The 19,718-nt window shown below is 37.7% G+C and overlaps 1 protein-coding gene across 4 annotated transcripts in view; it reads right to left on the bottom strand.

Moving 5' to 3' along the window:
* The window catches only part of AKAP6 (A-kinase anchoring protein 6), a 673,781-nt gene that overhangs the window by 339,590 nt on the left and 314,473 nt on the right, over positions 1–19,718 (bottom strand). For all 4 annotated transcript variants that reach the window (XM_072623292.1, XM_072623290.1, XM_072623293.1 and 1 more), the window contains one exon: positions 13,404–15,164. In XM_072623292.1, coding sequence (XP_072479393.1) covers positions 13,404–15,164 — 1,761 coding nt within the window. The remainder of the gene's footprint in view (positions 1–13,403; positions 15,165–19,718) is intronic.

The following is a 19,718-nucleotide window of genomic DNA, read 5'->3' as shown; positions in this document are numbered from 1 at the left end:
ACTTTTATTGAAATGTCTTAAGTTTAGACATATGAGGAAGCAAATATTTCAGTCATTTAATTTAACTACACATGTATATATGGTAAAAGCATCCTCAGTTTTACGCACACACACACATATACACAGAGAGATTGAAAGTGAATGGGAAAGAGGAAGGGAGGGAGGGGGACAGAGAGAGACAAACGGGAGAGAGAGAGAGAGAGAGAGAGTCCCATTTACTCACTTATCTGGAGATATTGAGACACAGCCCATCACTACAGGTGTCAAGTTTTGCCCAGTGATTTCCAGTTCCACTCAGAATACTGCAGTAGGAATACAGGGCAGCAAAGGAGAACTCTTATGACTTATATATTTTCTCCTTTCATGCTCTGACCAATCAGGTCCATCAGATAGAATTTACCAAGGGTAACACAGCTAATAAATAGTGCTTAGGAGACATTCACAAAGAAAAGGTACCTTAAGGTGAAGGAAGCTTTAGCTATCATCTGATCTACCTCATACGTATGTATTTGTGTGTGTATATATATATGTATGTATATATATACATATGCATGTATGTATATGCATGTATTCATATATGTCTGCATACGTATGTATATGTATATATAAATATAGATATACGTACATGCAAGCATGTAGGTCTATGTAGGTATATGCATAGGTATATACATATATGACACACATTGACATATATGCAAATACACAGCCATAAATATGTACACACATAAATGTACTATTATATCAATATATACTAATGCTGAGAGACAGAGAAAGAGAGACAGAGACAGAGAGGAGAAAATAGTATAAGACGTGGAACAACATATCACTGAGAAAGGAAATGGGTAGGTAAGTCATGTAGCAAGCATAAAAGACAGACAGTCCAAAGGTTCTCAACTGGCACATTAATTACGTGCCTGAGATATTGAACGAGAACTGAAAAGGCTCTCTTGTCATCTTCATGGCAAACATTTTCACTTCTTCTGCCTTTGATTGGGCATTCCAGCACCTGCCCGAGGACCCGGGGATCAGGAGGGGTAAGAGTTCTCCTTATCTGCCTAGACCCACACCTCTGGTTTTCTTCATCCCATACATCTGGCAGTCTTCCGAGCCATGCTTCCTTATACCTTATCCCAGTTCTGAAAATACTAATCGAATCAACACCTTCATTTCTGTGAATGATACATCAATCAACGCCCTGTGACTCCATCCCTCTGATGTTCCAGACCAAAATACTCTTGTTTGAACATCACTCCCCCATATGTGTTGTCCTCTCCTGTTAGAATGTAAACTTCTTTAGGAACACTACCGTCTTCCTTTTTATATTTGTATTCTTAGCACTTAGGATAATGCAGACACATTGTAAGCCTTTAACAAATATTCTCAATCCCTCCCTTCCCACCCCCTCTCCCTCTCCTCCCTCTCTCTGTCCCTCTCTTTGGAGCTCTCTTTTTCTCTCTGTCCCTGAATCTCTTCTCTCTGCCTCTCAGTCTTTCTCCTTCCTTCTTATTCTTTCTTTTTTGTGCTTTCCCTTTCTTTGCTGCTTTTCCTCTTCCTTTCCCTCTTCCTTCCAGTCACAGTATTTTGGGAGAATCTGCTATGGAGGGTTTAAGGGACGAGATAGATAGATAGTAAGAGACACACTGACTTTAGCATCCTGCCTCTGACATACGGACTATGAGACCCTAGTCAAGTCACTCAATCACAAGTCACTTAACTGCTTAAGGCCCCAAGTAACCATCTAGGATTGTAAATTTCAGTACAGTTGTAGGGGATATTTCCTCATCAGTCTTTCCCTGTAACAATGAAATCATTGATCAAAACCAAATTAAAAAAAATAATAAATAAGGGTCATCCATGGCTTACTGAACAAAACATAGACACAGGAGTTGGGAAGACCCATGTTCCAATACTGCTTCTCATATCTGGTAGCTTTTCAGTAAGGATTAATATACCTCTGAGAAAAGAACCAGATTTGGGGAAGTTAGCTGTGAGCAAGGACTCAGCTTTGTAGAATTTATTTTTCATCTAGAACCTTTTGTTCAGAGAGCAGAAAAGGGAAAGATGTCTCCCTTGCCAAATGTCATCTTGCAGCCCTGGAAAGTCACAACTACCTCTCAGCACCTCATACAGTTTCCTAGGCCTTTTCTACTAAATCGCAGAAATGTTTTTCATGAGTCAAATGCGATGAAATCATGGGTTCTGCATTGTCAAATCCAAACAATGATAAAAGTGGATAGTCTATGAAGACAGAATAGATATTTAAACTGGTGATTTCATTAAAATGTCAAAATATGTGGATTCAGAGTATCAGAAAGGTTAAGTGACTTGCTCATTCTAATTAGAGTTGAAATACACTCAGAACTCTTTGACTCACAGGTTACATCATTTTTCTATCTGAAAAAAAAATCCTGGAATTCTATTGTCTAAAGGCGATGCAGAATTCACTAATATACTTAGTATTACATTAATTATACTAAACAAGTTAATTTCTTTTAGGTTTCATTCATCATAGAAGACTTTGTTCTTAAGTGCAATTTATTTTCACAGTACTGTGAAGACAAAGATGCTATAGACCCTATTATAATCTTTATCAAACAAAAATGATGGTGTATCACAGTTTTTCCATATCAATAAACAAAATAATCTTTTGTTATCACCTTGCTTGTTGCAAATGGTATTAACTGAAATGAAAAGAGAACAGAATCCTTTCTGTGTGAAATATAAAGGATTTTAATTCTCTCTAACCTACATGTAGTAAGCAGATCCAGCCTCCAGATGGTGGTAAATTACCACTTCTATCAGGTTTTGGTTTGCTAGAAGCCTCTGTAATGTCTTTGCCCCAAGGACTCAAAACTTCTCTCTATATAAAGGAGGAAAGTATTTGCTTTAGGGTAATTAAGGTTCTTATTGACTAACCTTGAACAATTTTCTTGGCATGAATAAGAAATACCATTCCAACAAACTAACTGGAAATTTAAATTCAGATTTTTTTTTCATCCTATAAGAAAGATTCTTACATCAAAAGAGATCTTTCTAATTTCATGTAAAAGTCACATCTCTATTGATTTAGAATCTTTCCTCTGTGATCTTGGTCAGTCTTCCTACACATGATGACCTTTATCTTTCCCCTATTCATTTTTTAAATGTCTTAATTCCTCTCATTTGTCCTCCTGGCAAGTCTATAATTAACAATAATGATACTAGTAGCTAGAATGCATGTAGTATTTTAATATTTTTACCCTCACAATAACACAGTGTTTTATTTTTACCCTCACAATAACACAGTGTTTTACAGATTTTACAGATGGGAAAACTGAGGCAAAGAGTGGTTCAGTGACTTGATCAGGATAATACAGCTAGCAACTACATGAGTTGAAATTTAAACTCTGGTCTTCTTGATTCCAAGTTCAACACCCTACTCACTGTCCGTTAGTCCAAAAACATTTATTAAACCTAGTATATGTCAGGTCCTGTGCTAAACTCTAGGTATGTCAGGTATGTCTAGGTATGTATATTATACTCTAGGTATAATAGTCCTTGTTGGAAGGAGTTCGCAATTTAATGGGGAAAACAATATGCAAATAACTAGGTATCAATTAGCTATATACAGAATAAACTGGAAGTAATCAGCAGAGGGAAGACTCTGGAATTAAGAGGAATGGGAAAATTCTTCCTGGGAAAGGTAGGATTTTGCTGGAATTTGAAGGAAGCCAGAGGCAGAGATGATTTCAGGCATGGAGGACAAACAAGGAAGGTGTCTGGGGTCGGGAGATGGAGTTGCTTGGGTGATGTCACTGTCACTAGATCATTGAGCAGGAGGTGGTATGGAAGAAGACTGAAAAAGTGTGGGAGGTGTGGGAAGGGAAGGAGAAGGGTAGGACAGCCTTAAATGCCAGACAGAGGATTTTGTATTTGATCCTGTCGTCAGAGTTTACTGAGTAGAGAGGTGAGATGATCAAACTTACGCCATAGGAAGACGTTGACAGCTGACTGGAGGATGGATAGGAATGAGGAAACTCTTGTGGCAGATAGACCAACTAGAAGGCTATTGCAATAGTCCAGGGATGAGGTGATGAGGAGAGTGTGGTAGTGTTGTAGGAGAAGGGATTATGCAAAAAAAAAAAAAATTTACAAAGGTAAAATCAATGACTCTAGGCACCAGATTGGATATAGGGGAGGAGGTGAAAGAGTAAAAAATAAAAAATGACCCACAGGTTGTGTGCCTAGTGGACAGGGAAAATGGTGGCACCCTTGACAATAATAGTAAAGTTAAGAAGGGGGAATTTAGGGGGTGGGGGTGGGGTGGGGGTGGTGGGACATTTGAGTATAAGATTTTTGACAGGACATCCATTTCAAGACGCTGAAAATGCAAAGCTAGAAGTCAGCAAAGTTGTTAGGTTTGGAAAAGTAGATTTGAGAATCATAAATCCATGGGAGCTGATGATATCACCAAGTGAAATAAAATAACACAGAAGGACACAAGAAGAGGTCCTAGGACAGAGCTTTGCAGGATACCCACAATTAGCAGGCATGAACTGGATGAAGATCTAGTAAAGGAGTCAGGTATTAGGAGAAGCAGGAGAGAGTGATGCCACCCAGTGGCCTAAATTATTTTCTACAGTCTCCAGGCTCCAAACTTCAAGCTTTTTTCTGATTCTTCCCCCTCCTTGGACCTCCCCATCTAATCAATCACAACCTTGTCTGGTCTTCCTTTATGTTGTCTCCTGCATCTGTCTCTTTGTTCTTACTCCCATTGCCAGCAGATTACTTCAATCCTTTTTGCTTCGACCTCAGACTAACACAACAGCTTTCTAATTGTTCTCCTTTCCTCCAATCCATCTCCTGTGCCCCTCTTTGTGTATGTAAGTCAGAATTTGTGATTTTATTGGTGTGGAAATTCACTCCACTGAGGCAGATTCATCATGTCAGTTGTCCCTAACTTGAAATCTTAGAGAGCTGCTTGAGTTCACTGAGAGATTGAGATTTGCTCATGATTACAAAAATAGTCTGTGTCAGAGACAAAATTTAAACCCAAATTTTGTTTGGATCCTCTATGCCCCACAGCTTCATCTCTTAGTCTTACTAACTGTTTGCCTTTGTGTACAGGATGAAATTCAAAATCACTCATTACTTCATTCCATAAACATTTATAAACAAGTGGAGAGCAACCCATTCAGTAGGTCTTCCCATTCCTACAAAACTTTTAAGGATTTTATAAGCACCAGTTGTTTATGAGTGATAACAACACCAATAATAATGATGGCTAATATTTGTAAAGTTTATATTATCTGCCAGACACTGTGTTAAGCACTTTACAAATATTATTCATTTGAGATTAATATTCCTATTGAGAGGCATCATTGATAAGTGAATTGAGAGCCAGGCTTGAAGCTGAGAAGATCTAGGTCTAAATTCCACTTCTGACACATGTTTTCCGTGTGATGTTGGGCTGATCGCTTAACTTCTCAGTGCTTTAGGTAGATAGTATCAAACTCAAATAGAAATGGATCCCTGGGGCAGCATATGGACTTAGTAAAACACAAATTAATTATCATCTATTTTTATCATATTTTTATTTATTTTGCTAAACATGTTTTTAATCTGGTTCTAGTTAACCTTGGGAGTGTTTCCAGTCTGTTCTACCCTCTGATTTTGGCAACTCTTTAAAACTATAAGTGGCAGAGAAGGTGCTGACCTTCATTGGTAGAGGGAATTTTCTCACTTGGACTCTCACTAAAGCAATAAAACCACAGGTCCAGTCTTTATCCCCCATTTTTATTGAGTTGCTGTTATGCAATCTCAACCTATCTTTCAAACATTTTCTCCAACTATTCCCTTCAGGAACTATTTGTTTCCATAAGACTTGTCATAGGATCAGAGAATCATAGATTTTGAGTTTTAAGGGACTTAAGAGACCATGAAATTCAACCTTCTCATTTAGCAGATGAGGAAAATGAGGCACAGGAAAGTTCAGTGACTTGCCCAGGATTACTCAATTTGTAAGTCTCTGAGGTAGAATTTGAAGTCAGTTCATGCGGACACCAAGGCTACCATAGCATGCTTCCTCTAGTGGATACACAGAAAGAGACAGAGAAAAGAAGGAGGAAGATGAGATCAGATTGTTAGAGAATAATCAATACTGTACACAGTCCTTTTTAAAAAATAACTGTCTAAATTCTCTCAAGATGGTCTGGCTACAATTTCGAAAAGCAAAAATCAGGGTGACAGACATGCCATTCTGTGAGAAAAGTGGGTCAGTCCAAAGTCAGAAATGGGCCATCTGAAACACAAGAGGAAAAATTCTAGAAAAAGATATATCCAGAAAACATTTTCCTTAATAGCTGACACCACTGGAATGCTTAAGACAAGATAAAAAGGGGAAAATATAAATATCTCTGGTATGAATAAGCTTTCTTTGCTGCAAAACTTAGGCGTCAGGTTTTCAACTAATCCTGGGATATTTTGAGTGCTTGAGTAGTCATGATACCAGACTATTGGAGAGAATGCTGATGAAAGGTGGAATTGGTATGAGAGCTTTGGAGAGGATCCTCATGTTGCCAAACTCTTTTGGGGACTGTCTGTAGATCAGGCCTGCACAACATATGGTCCCCAGGCCACTTGCAACCCACCAAAGGATTTCAGGCAGCCTGAAACAAATGCAGAGTTCTCACTACATACTCTTCTGTTTGTCATGTGACCCACGGCAACTAAGCATCATCAGTCTGTCTTTAGTCTAAATTATCTGCAACCTGAAGAAGTTTAGCCTGTGTTCATTTTGGCCCCTACCTACTACCAAGTTGTGTAGATGGAGGTAAAGGGGAGGGAGAGAGAGGGAGAGGGAAGGAGAGACAGAGACAGAGAGAGAGAGAGGAAAGGAGAGAGAGAGAGAGAGAGAGAGAGAGAGAGAGAGAGAGAGAGAGAGAGAGAGAGAGAGAGAGAGCTTGCCTCCTTAGGAAATATCTCTTAGTTATAATATCCTCTTACTCTCATCTAATGAATTCATTTACTCTGCACATTACCTGCTATGTTCTAATCTGTATAACTGCTTTATTTCTGTTTACTATTTGCATGGAAAAAATGGGTCAACTTGATTATTTGCAATAGCTTTCTGTATAACCAGAATTTAATGACAAGGAATCAAACGGATGAGTGTAAGGTCAGGGAAAGCCCTCCCTCTTAAAATAGATCAGGAAAGTTGGTTTTGTTTGGAATCTATGGCACCCTTAGACCACATTTTGGAGACAGACAGGTATAATTTTAGTCTAGTTTTTCCTTGGAGACCAGAAGAGAGAATGTCGAACATGATTGTGCCCAGGGCCTTGCCTGTGCCTAACCTTTACTATCTTGCTAGTTTCCTTCTTTTCCTCCAGTCCCCAGGTCCTAGTTATCAATAACTCACATGAGCTACATTTAGACAACTCATGTTGATATACATGTATTTCACGGGCATACATGTCTTACACTTTAAAAAATATGAATTGCATTTAAAAAAAGTTTTTTGGTGCTGGACCTGTCACTTCACCTGCATGAAGAACAACAGGCATTAGGACTCCCTCTCAGATAAGGATAAGTTGCTGAATTCATCGACAACTCAGTCTTAGATAGTTGCCGGGGGCACTGAGAATTTAAGTAATTAGCCCAAGGTTACCCAACCAATATGCCTCAAAGCCAGACTGTGAACCCAGGTCTTTTGACTCTGTGGTTACCAACTTCACTAAGCTACGTTGCGTCTTTAAGATGCTGAAAGGAACTTCAGCACTGCTCTTGGGGCAGGCTAGATTCAAGGCAGTGTGGTAAGAAATTAATTCAGTATGGTATGAGCAAGTTTAGTATAAATAGCATGACATCTGAACAAATTTATTATAAATATCAGTCAAGATACAGAAACCAATTCTAAAGTTCTGACAGATATAAAAGGGCTCCAGACCCCTGGCCAAAGAATAGTGTCCAGAAAAAGACTGTTGATAGTGAATCAATTCAGTGACGCTAGATACATTCCTGTCTGAATACCATGCCAAAATAACCCTAGGGCAAAAGATCCTATACTTAAAACTATCCACCTGGGGTAAACTGAGGGATGCCCAAGAACAAATATTACCCTTTTCTTCTTTAGGCAAACAAACCTACTACAACAAAATCAGGACCTGACTTAACCAAAATTTTTACTTTAAATTTTTACATGCTATGAAGGAAAGGTGTTCTGAGCACGTATATCCCTGAGATGGAAATAACCGATGTGTATCGGTAGTATTTGATTGGCCTTAAGAAAGCTTTAAATCTGGTCAGAGACTTACTTGGGATAAAAATGCCACCAGCAGTTGCCTCCCTGACTTACACCCAAGATGCTGTAATTTGGCATTTATAAAGATATTTAGAATTCTACTAAAAGGAATGCCAATCTTTCCCCTTCTTCGATCGTTAGTTGAACCGTTAGTTGGATACCAACACGTATGAGTTAACAAAGCATATTCTCTCCAGAATAAGTCTTTAGATTTTAGCATGACTAGAAAATATGTGACATGAGGAAGCTGGACAATGGATGTCCAAAAGGATACATTTGTTCTAATACTATCCTAACATCCTGAGTTCAAAGGTCACACTTATAGTTCTCTTTACCTGTATGATTTCATGATAAATGGGTCTTCAGCAAAGTGAGATTTCATCTGGAAAAAAAGCTTTTTTTTTTAAAATAGGACTTGAAAGTGTCTCATTTAAAGCTTGGAGATTATTGTTTATATTAAAGTATTCAGTGTGTGATATAAAGTTTCATTTTTGAAAAAAAGCTTAAAATGGTATGAATTTATTTCCTCTCCCATCTTCTGTGTTGAGAAAAAGAAATCTAGTCTTTAAAATGAAAAGATATAAAAAACAATTTTCTGGAATGTTGTTTTAAGCCAGCACACAAAGATATCATTCTTCTCTGAGTTAATGTAGCACTTGTCTGTATCATTCACTTGGCATTTATTCAAACTCATTCAAACATTCAAAAGCATTTATGAAGCACCTACTAGGTACAAGGTATTGTGCTAAATACCAGAGATACAAAGATACCCAACTCATCAAGAACTTAGAAAATGTAGACTAGTGGGATAGTTTTCCTTTTGAGGTCTATTTGGCATTCCTCCTACCTTGACTAGAAGCTCCATAAGGGCAAGGACTATGTGTCACACTTCTTTCTTATCTGTTCCAATGTTTTGTACCATAGTCATCCCTCAATATGTGTACATTAATTTCCCATACCCTCTAAGGAGGTACATTTTGTAATCACTCTCTTGTTAACCTGGCATCCCTGATTACTTTTGCTAAGTGGATTTTTGCCAAGCTATATATAATTCATTCCTTTTTGTGTAAATGATAGAAATCCTGTAGACTGTTCACTATTTATTTTAATAGCATTTTACTGATTTTTAGAAAGTGTTAAATATCGATTGAAATGCCTATTTAGTGGAAGTATGACTTAAGTAATCAACTCTAAATTTATTTTCTTGCTTTCTTTCAAGCCAAAAAACTCTAAATGCATCTAAATGCCTGAGATTCCATGTGCTATTCCCAGTAGATTAATTTCAGGATTTCCTTGATTCATTTATTCCAATTTGTTTTAAGACTTAAGAAAGCTATGGAGGAGAGGATAGAGTCCTGGCACGTTAAACTCATCTGCAGAACAAGTTCTCTGCAAGAATATATCAACAACTGAAAAAACTGAAAAATATACAACTCACTTGGTTAGTCATTGGACTAGTCCATTATCAAACTATTAACAATACCAATAGTTATGGTAATGGAGGGGCTGGCTTGTTATATGTGGATTTCTGGCTTGTTCAAAATGAGACATTGAAAATTGACCCACAGATTTCTCTTTTAAATAAAATCATTAAAAACAACCAAAACAGGAACCCAATCTAAGAGTTTCAAAAACCTTGATGGACGATGAAAGAAGGGGGAGTTAGCAGAGATCTATCTACCAAGCACTGAAGAATGCACAGAATCACTCATTCTCTCCTCCTCGGTAGTCTTTTCTCTCTAGATTTTCAAGATACTGTTCTCTCTAGGTTCTCCTCATTCTTAGTCTACTCTGCTGGATATTTCTCCATATCATACCTATCAAACATGAGTGTGGACCCTCTTTTCTTCCTCTATATTATCTCACTTGGTGATCACACCATACGCTCCCATGATTTCAATGATCATCTCTATGCAGATACAAAAAAAAAAAGGGATAGAGCAAGTATCAATAGCTATCAATGCCTCCACTTAATCTCCTCTGAGTCTTCTAAATTCTCTGTTATCTGTTTTTCAACTTGAAAAAAGTTGGAAATAGATTGAAATTATATAAATCATGTATGAAATAACCTTAACTGAGGCAGCTAGGTATAGCAAAAAGCGATAGAAAATTTGGGTTCCAGTCCCAGCTCCATCACTTAGGAGCCATGGGGTCTTGGCAAGGTTTTTTTTTGCCTTTTCAAGGCTCTATTTCTTCATCTGTCAAATGTGGAAGTAAAAATATCTTCCTTTCCCACCTCACTAGATTATAAAGGAGAACTATCAAATGATACATAGTAAAGGCACATAAAAGCACTTTGGGAACTGCAGAGACCTAAAACCAATATAAGGTACTTTTATGAACCTGTGTTAACAGTTCTTAATTCTCATAGAAATGTAGGAAAGATTTTGTTTTTCATTTGTTTTTATTAATATTTATTTATTTTATTTTTATATTTTTGTGTTATTGACATATCTATTTATATTTTTGAATTTTTAATTATCTATTTTTTTTGCTCTGTTTATTTTTTATTTACTTTTTCTTATTTGATTTTATAAGTGAGGGGAATTTCAAGTGTGAGAATGCTTTCTACCAACCCCATAGATCACAATTCACCTGTGAGCATTACTCTTTATCATCTACTTAAGTAGATAAATCTTAGGCCTGAACCATGTAAGGGTTAAGTGAGTTTCCCAGGTCATGAAAGTATCAGAGGTGAGATGTGAACCAGGCCCTCTGAACTCTAAATCCAACACACTATTTACCACACCATGTTGTGATCAGCAAAAGAATTGGAAGTACTTTTAGACGACACTCTATTTAAGCAAAGACCATGACCACTACAATGGTTACCAATCTTTAGGGTCAAGATCATTTATTCCCAAGAGACCAAAGTCATATTATACTCTATCCATATTAGAAACTATGTCCTAAGAATTCTGATTGCCTGCACTCAGATGAATGAGAACCATATGAAAATGAAGTTTTTGCCAGTTCTGATTTAATGACACCAACATCTCCTTCTTAGAGCTAATTTAGGCAACACAGTTGGCATTCCCATGTTCTGGAGATGCAAGATATACCTAGAATATAAACTTCTCAAGGGCAAGGATCCTTTTGTCTTCTGCGTTGGTATTCCCAGCACTTAACACAGAGCCTTGAACATATTAGGTGTTTAGAAGGTATGTGTTATTGAGCTGAACTGGATTACAATGATTGCTAGCCAACAGTATAATGATATACAGAGATTAAAAGGAGGCATGTTCACAGTGAGTTGAATTGGCCTCTGTTGTTTCTATCTAGAACAGAAGTATCTATTCTGGGATGGGATGAGCAGACTGAGTTTAAAAATATTGGGAAGAAAAAGGAACGATTTCATTCTGATGTAGTTGAGATACTAGTACATCCAATTAATTAAGCTCAAAAACTTAGCATATTATTTATTTTGCACCATCCATTGGATTAGGAGCTCACTTGAGTTCAAGCAGTATTGACTGCAAAGAGCTTTGCCAAACAAATACATTGACTCAAGTGTGATCAACATGTTGAAGGACTGATGAGCAGTTTCTCTCGACATATACTTTGGCCCAATGTAATGAACGTTGTTCTTTTTTCCATTTCGTAATAGTTTAGAAGAACAAAACATAGGCCTATCAAAATAGCAAGAATCATTTTCAATTTTTTAAAAAGCCCTTTCAAATGAGTACATGATCTATGCATAAAGGCTGATACTATAAACAAATGGGGAGCAAGGGATAGTGTATTTGTCAGACTTAGGGAGAATGGAGAAATTTATGACCAAACGAGATAGAGAACATTATGAAGTACAAAACAGATAATTTTGATTACATTGAACTGAAAAGTTTTTACACAAACAAACTCAATGCAAACAAGATTAGGAGGGAAGCAGAAAACTGGGAAAGAATGTTTACAACTAGTGTCTGTGATAAAGGCCTCATTTCTAAAATATATAGGGAACTGAGTCAAATTTACAAGAATACAAGTCATTTCCCAGTTGATAAATGGTCCAAGGATATGAACAGGGAGTTTTCAGGGGATGAAATTAAAGTTTTCTATAGTCATATGAAAAAATGCTCTAAAGCACTGATTAGAGAGATGCAAATCAAAACAACTCTGAGGTACCACATCACATCTATCAGATTGGCTAACATGACAAAACAGGAAGATGATAAATGTTGGAGAAGATGTGGGAGAGTTGGAACACTAATTCATTGTTGGTGGAGCTATGAGCTGATCCAACCATTCTGGAGAGCAATTTGGAACTATGCCCAAAGGGCTACAAAAATCTGCATACCCTTTGACCCAGCAATATCACTTTTAGGGCTGTATCCCAAAGAGATCATAAAAATGAGAAAAGGTTCCACACGTACAAAAATATTTATAGCAGCTCTTTTTGTGGTTGTCAAAAACTGGAAATCGAGGCAATGCCCATCAATTGGGGAATGGCTGAACAAGTTGTGGTATGTGAATGTAATGGAATACTAATGTACTATAAGAAATGACAAACAGTTAGAGTTCAAAAAAAACTGGAAAGACTTACATGAACTGATACTGAATGAAATAAGTAGAACCAGGAGAATATTATATATGTTAACAGCCACAATGTGTGAGGACTGTTTCTGATAGACTTAGCCCTTCACAGCAAGGCAAGAACCCAAAACATTCCCAAAGGACTCTTGAGGCAAAATGTCATCCACGTCAGAACACAGAATGAAGCAGACTAGTTTTTCTTATATTTTGGTTTGGTTTTTCTCATGGTTTCTCCCGTTCACTTTAATTCTCTGCAACATGACTATTGTGAAAATGTGTTTAATAAGAACGTATTGTAGAACCCATATAAGATTGCATGACGTCTCAGGGAGGGAAGTGGGAGGGAGGGGAAGAAAATTTAAGACTTATGGAAGTGATTGTTGAAAACTGAAAACAAACAAATTCAGTAAATTTAAAATAAAAAAATACAAAAAAAGCCCTTTCATTGAACTTGGATCTTAGAGCCTTCACCTCTACAATGGGGATAACAGGATTGGTGCATTATGATTAGCAATCAACCAATAAGGTTTTATTAAGTACCTACTCTGCCAACCACTGTGGCTACAGTTCGTGATTCCTGAAAGCACCTTACCTCAATTTTTTCCCAGATTGCTTTGTAGTTGTCTTGGTGTTGAATATCTTCCATCAACTGCTGAATTAAAGCAGTTTTATTGGAGGCAGAGCTCTCATTTTTCTTCGAGGATGGAGCTGTCTCTGACTTTTCTGCTCCACATTTTTTGATTCCAGATGTAGGGATGCACAACTCTTCATCAGAAAGAATATCACTGGGAGGCCCAGATTCAACGCTTTCCCCTAGGGAAGATGCAATATCACTTGAAGAACTAGGGGATATTCTGCCTAACCTTTTGTGCTTTGTTTTAATCTGGTAGGCTGGATAGATTTCAGAATCTGAATTCATTTCTGATAGCTCCCAGTCATCAATATTCTGAATAGTTTCTCCTCTGGGTTTCTGGGGCAGAAGCTTTGTCAGATTTTCCAGCTTTAAAGCTAATACTTCAGTTTGTTTAAGGTGGGATGGTAGAGCTAAATATTCATCAGAACCATACCAGGCCTCCACAACTTGGCCATTTCTAGCGATATGACTTGGAGAAGAGGAATAGCATTTTCTGCTTTTGTTTTGTGAAAGGATGGGTAATGGGGAGATGATGGAATCTGAGCCAGATACAGAGTCATTTTCTTGGGAAACAGGTGGTAAACTGGTTGGAATCGGCTTCAGGGACAATATGGCATTCGGGTTTCTTGGACTACAAAGATCTGCTGAGGATGTGAAAGCAGAATCTGTCTCTGACCTTTCTCTGGACTCAGAAGTACATGTGCCATTTGGCACCACTGAGTTTTTCATATCTTTGACTGGTTTGGCTGCCTCAGCACCAGATCCCCCTTTAGATGATTGACATGAAATTATAATCTCAGAGGTTTCATCAGATTTTCTTCGAGGGGCTTTTTCTTTACGATTGTACTCATTAAGTCTTTCTAGGCTAGAAGAGATTTCTTTAAAGTGGCCCTTGACTGGGTTTTCAAGATTCCCATTGCCTGTTTTGTGCAAACACTCATAAGACTGGCTAACTGCTGAAGGGCTCTTTGGATACGAGGATTGTAATGCCAAACATAGCTTGGACCGATCGGGTGGATCCAAAAGGGAGGGTGTACTTCTACTCATTTCCGCTTTTAAGAGAGTCATCGGTTTTTTCCCATTATTGTCTTTGAGTTCATTTTTTAGAGTATCTTCCTTAAGAAAAAGTCCCCGTTTGGGCAGAGTAGGTTGTGTGGGAGAATCTTCATTATAATTAAAACAGTCTCTTATTGACCTCTTAGGAGTTGAATTTTCAGAGAGAGGAGGATGTGTTTTTGCACCAGGTTTGGATGAGGAATGGTTTTCCTTTGTCCCTGCATCAGAAGAGCATGACTTGTCCTTCCTTTGCCCTGAGCCTGTAGAACCAAGAGGAGACAAGACCTGAAGATCTTTGGCTACTGGTATTTCTTTGTTCTCATCACTTCCACCTTCATCTCCTACTGAAAGTGACAAGTGAGTCTCCTCCTCAATAATGGTTTTGCTGTCCTGGGAAGGAACCCGGTCAGCAGCTACTGTAAGGAGACCAACACTTCTAATAAGTTCTGGGAAGTCTTTTTCCATTTCACTCCAGGACTCAAAGGGCTTGGTCTTAACTTGGCCAGAGGTCATATCACCCAAGGCACCAAGCAAATCCTCACTGGGGCTGTAGTCAGACAGTTCAAAAGCTGTAATGCCACAATCCAGGGACAGGTAATTCTGGGAACATTTGATGGTTAACTGTCCAGAGTCATCCACTTCAGTTAGAGAGTCCAGACGACCCTGAAACAGAAAAAGGAAATCGTTTGAGGAAATGCAACAATCAATTACAGTTAAACATTCCACATCATGGCTTTCCCCATCATGGTTTTGACATACATAGGGTTGGCATAAGAAATTGAATAGGAATATTTTGAGAGTTTTTTTGGAAACCACAGACAACACACAAATGCCAGAAGATGACATTCTATGACCAAATACTTAACCCAACTTTTACAATAAGTTGCTGTAAACATCCCATAAAAGAAAAAGAAACCATTCAGATTTATTCTCTGGTGTAAAGGGAGACTCAAAAAATTTTACCCAGATTTTTCAGATCACAGGGGCATGGCGCCCATTGCAATGTGGAAGGGACAACTGCATAATATTCCATCGAGATTCAGATGAATTGTTAGCACACACTAGAGAAAAGTTTGGAAATACAATCAGTGTAAGTGGTTTCTAGAGGAACTTATATAGAGGGATAACATTCAATTGCCACATCACTTTGTATGATCAACTTCTTAAGCCCTTGATATGGCAGACACGGCCTTACGAGAAATGTTTTCATTCCGATCCAAATATACCCATTTCTTCTTGAATACTTTCTATTTTAGAAAAGTCTAAAAATATATACTACCTTTGTTAATTTACCTCCATTAAAAAATTCCCTGGGAACATTCTATTTTAGATAAATCAGATATTTTGATCTTCAAAAATGCCACAAAATGGAGCTATGTACATTTACACCTACATAACAACACTTCTCATTATGATTATTTTTTATTTATCCTGTAGATAATCTGTACATAGGTGTTTGCATGTTGTCTATCCCTTTAGCCTGTGGACTCCTTGAGAGCAGGGACTGTCTTCTGCCTTTCTTTGTATGCCAGAAGTTTAGATTAGATGAAATCTGTATTCTGAAAGCTTGCGTTTTTGTTTTGTTTTGTTTTTTGGTAAGAATCAGTGTCACAATTTCTGTTTATCATAAAAAACATTTTCATCAGGTGATGCTGGAAGATAAAATAAACATAACATGGGATCAAGGCCATATGCACAAAATTATTTCTTTATCATGGAATCCCAGAAATACTTACAAGCCATGGAAAAATGTCGGAGGGTGAAGTCTGCTCCCATGAGAATTTCTACTCATATCACTGGCTGCCTGAACTAATTATCACCATTGGCTTAGTCAGTCTGCAATGGTTTTCATTAGTTATCACATCATTTCTGACTAGTCTCCAGGATTTAGAATCAGGGGTCCTAAGTTCAAAGCCTGGGTCTAGCTATCACTAGACTGGACAGACCATTGCACTTTTCTGGGACTTCAGTGTTCTTTTTTGAAAAATACAAAAGGAATGGGTGGGGAGGGAGAGTTGAAGAGAAGTTGGAACTCAAAGTTTTAGGAACAACTGTCGAGTACTGTTCTTGCTACTAGGAAATAAGAAATACAGGTAAAGGGGTAAAGAAAGTAATCTGGCCCTATAGGACAAAAGAGAAGATGGGGACAAGGGAAGAGAGGGATGATAGAAGAGAGGGCAGATTGATGATAGGGGCCATTAGAATGCTCAGTGTTTTGGAGTGGGGGGAGGGGACAAATGGGGAGAAAATTTGGAACCCAAAATTTTGTGAAAATGAATGTTAAAAGTTAAATAAATAAATTGGAAAAAATACAATATTTGAATCTGATGACCTCTGAGGTCCCTTCTAGCCCCCAAGTTAAGATTCTATGAAGCTATAATGCAGAATGATCATCCATTCAAACAGTGGCAGTGGACAGGAAAACTCTGAAGCTTCTAGACCTGTCCTCACTTTCCCTTCTATTGATGCCCTCATCAACATCAGTGCCTACTGAAGCTATAGAATTAATACTAGGGAATCCTTAGACTATAGTTTAGCAACAGCATATCTGTCACCTTGCCATAGCTTAGAAGGGATTGAGATGAAGCCTAGACTTCCTCCAGTGGGGCTGTGCTCCCTAATATCCCAAGGACATTTCATTCCCACATGGAATCACAGAGGAGCAGTTAAAAGCTTGGCTTTTAAAAAAAATGATAAAAAGCATTTCAATATAATTAGCTTCCTTTATATTGTGTATATTTTCTGTATTTGAAAACATTCAGAAAAGAGGTCCAGGATGGGGAAAAAAAGAGAACTCAAAATCTTATAAAAGTGAACATTGAAAACTAAATGTAAATAAATAAATATTTTTTAAAAAGAAGAGAGGGTCATGAGCCTCTCCAGAATGTTAAAGGAGTCCATAGTGCACAAAAATATTAAGAGCTCCTAGATTAATCATCAGGACTTACGTATAACCCCTGTCCCCAGCTCCAAAGAGGGGCAATGTCCAAAAGAAAAGGTAAACCAGATACCAGGTCAGGTCAGAAAAGAACAATGGTAGCTTCCTATTAAGTCGAATGCAAGAGAGTGGTATGGGAGCAAGAAGTCAGTGACCAAACTGGAGGCCTGAAGGCAGAGAAATATGTATTGAGGTCCGGAGGCATGTTAACACAAGGCTCAGATAAACATCTATTTATTCTATTAATTTTTCTCTCTGACGAGGAACAACACTCTCAAATCTTTTCTTTTACACTGTTTTGTCAGGTGGTTACAAACAGTGGAAGCTCTAGGTCAAGGATGAGGCTATAGGTTCAAAGAGTCTAGTTATATATGTGTGTGTGTGTGTGTGTGTGTGTGTGTATGTGTATATATGTCTAGTGTGTATGTATATATATGTATGTATATATTATAACATACCATGGTGCCCCAGGTTAAAGAGTACTGGATTTTGAATCAGGGAGTCTGGGTCCAAATCAAGGTTCTACCACGTAATAGCTCGTGTTACCTTGGGCAACTCACTCAGCATCTGAATTTTCTTGTATGTAAAATGGAAGTTTTAGACTAGAAAACCTCTCAGGCCCCTTCTATCACTAAGTCTGTGACACTTTAATTCTATTATTTCTTTTACGGTGGTTGTTAAGGAATGACTTTTAATAAAGTGACAGCATTCTTATGTCACCTATATTATTTCTACCCTTGTCTATGGAGTTTCTGACAAATAAGGAGGTTCTTTGAATGCAACTCTTCTTTAATAGCAGTATCGTTGTATAAAATTACATATCCTCCATGGGGGATCAATCAATTTTCATTATCAATCAAAATGACAAGGACCTAAGGGGAATTTCACATTTAATTCAGGTCTAGCTCTAGATCAGTTGTTTTTGATAAGAAAGTCAGATACCAACACATCGTAGGGACAGTTAACTCCGACTACCAAGCAGAAACAAATGCACATAAAAGCACAGCTTACAGGAAATTTTAAACAAGTAATATTGTGAAGTGGCAGCCAGGTGGCACAATGGATAGAACTCTGGACTTGGAGTCAAAAAGACCTGAGTACAAATCCAGCCTCAGAAACTTCCTAGCTGTATGACCTTGAACAAGTCACTTAATTTCTGTTTGCCACTGGAGAAGGAAACGGCAAACCACTCCAGCATCTTTGCCAAAAAAAACCAAAAAACAAAAACAAAAAAAAACATGGACAGTATGAAGAGCTGGACATGACTGAACAATATTGTGAAGTCCCCAAACTTCCATATGAGCCATCTTCCAAGAGTAGATTTATAAATTTCTTATGTAATGAAGTAGTCCAGAAGAAAAGTGGATTTGGAGACAAAACCTAGGTATGAGTATGAACCCTCAGCTCCACAACTTAACTGCCTCTGCGGCTGTGAATGAGAGATTTCACACCTTCTGGGCCTCCCTGAACTCACCAGTAAAATGATCAAATTGGACTAGGTGATGTCAAGGTCCTTTCCAGCTTTAAATGGAGTGATTTTTAAACTTCAAACATATTTTCCCAAAGAAATAAGACTTAAAATGACATTAAATAGGAATGTTTGTACACAAAGTAGCTGAAATATCACATTGTGATAAGATATTCTGCCCACCTTCTGCCTGAGAGAAGATGGACTTAAAATGCAGGCAACATACATTTTGGGACAACAGCCAATGTGGGAATATGTTTTGCTGCACTATGCATATTTGCTATAAAGGTTTCCTTTTCTTTTTAAAAATACTCTTTGAAGGGTTGTAGGGAAAGAGATAAAGCATACTTCTAAGTAAATAAATAAATCTTTTAATGTATATCACAAAAATAAATGATGCATGTCATAAACAAATGATATATATTGTAAAAATATGGTAGCTATATGTTGTCATTGGTTTGGTTTTTATTGCTTGGATACAGGACTTCAGGTACAAAATGAGGGAAATAGGATTTTGTGGGATAACAACCACCATTTCTGGGGGTCACAGGAACTGGAAAAGATCTCAAGTTCAATCCCCTGATTTTATATATGAGGAAAATGAGGATTAGAAAGGTTCATATACTTTCCAGGGATGTACACATTGACAGTGAGGTTGATGCACAGATTGTCAAAGAGAGATCAGAGTTTGGGAGACTCTGAAGGAAAGTGTGGGAAAGAAGAGGTATTAGAATGACTACCAAACTGAAGGTCTACAGGGCCTTTGTGCTGACCTCATTGTTGTGTCTATGAAACCTGGACAGTATAGCAG

This window comes from Notamacropus eugenii, chromosome 7, assembly GCF_028372415.1.
Source record: "Notamacropus eugenii isolate mMacEug1 chromosome 7, mMacEug1.pri_v2, whole genome shotgun sequence".
Taxonomy (NCBI): domain Eukaryota; kingdom Metazoa; phylum Chordata; class Mammalia; order Diprotodontia; family Macropodidae; genus Notamacropus; species Notamacropus eugenii.
The sequence above is the reverse complement of the archived record's forward strand: the minus strand, read 5'-3'. Positions and strand labels throughout refer to the sequence as shown.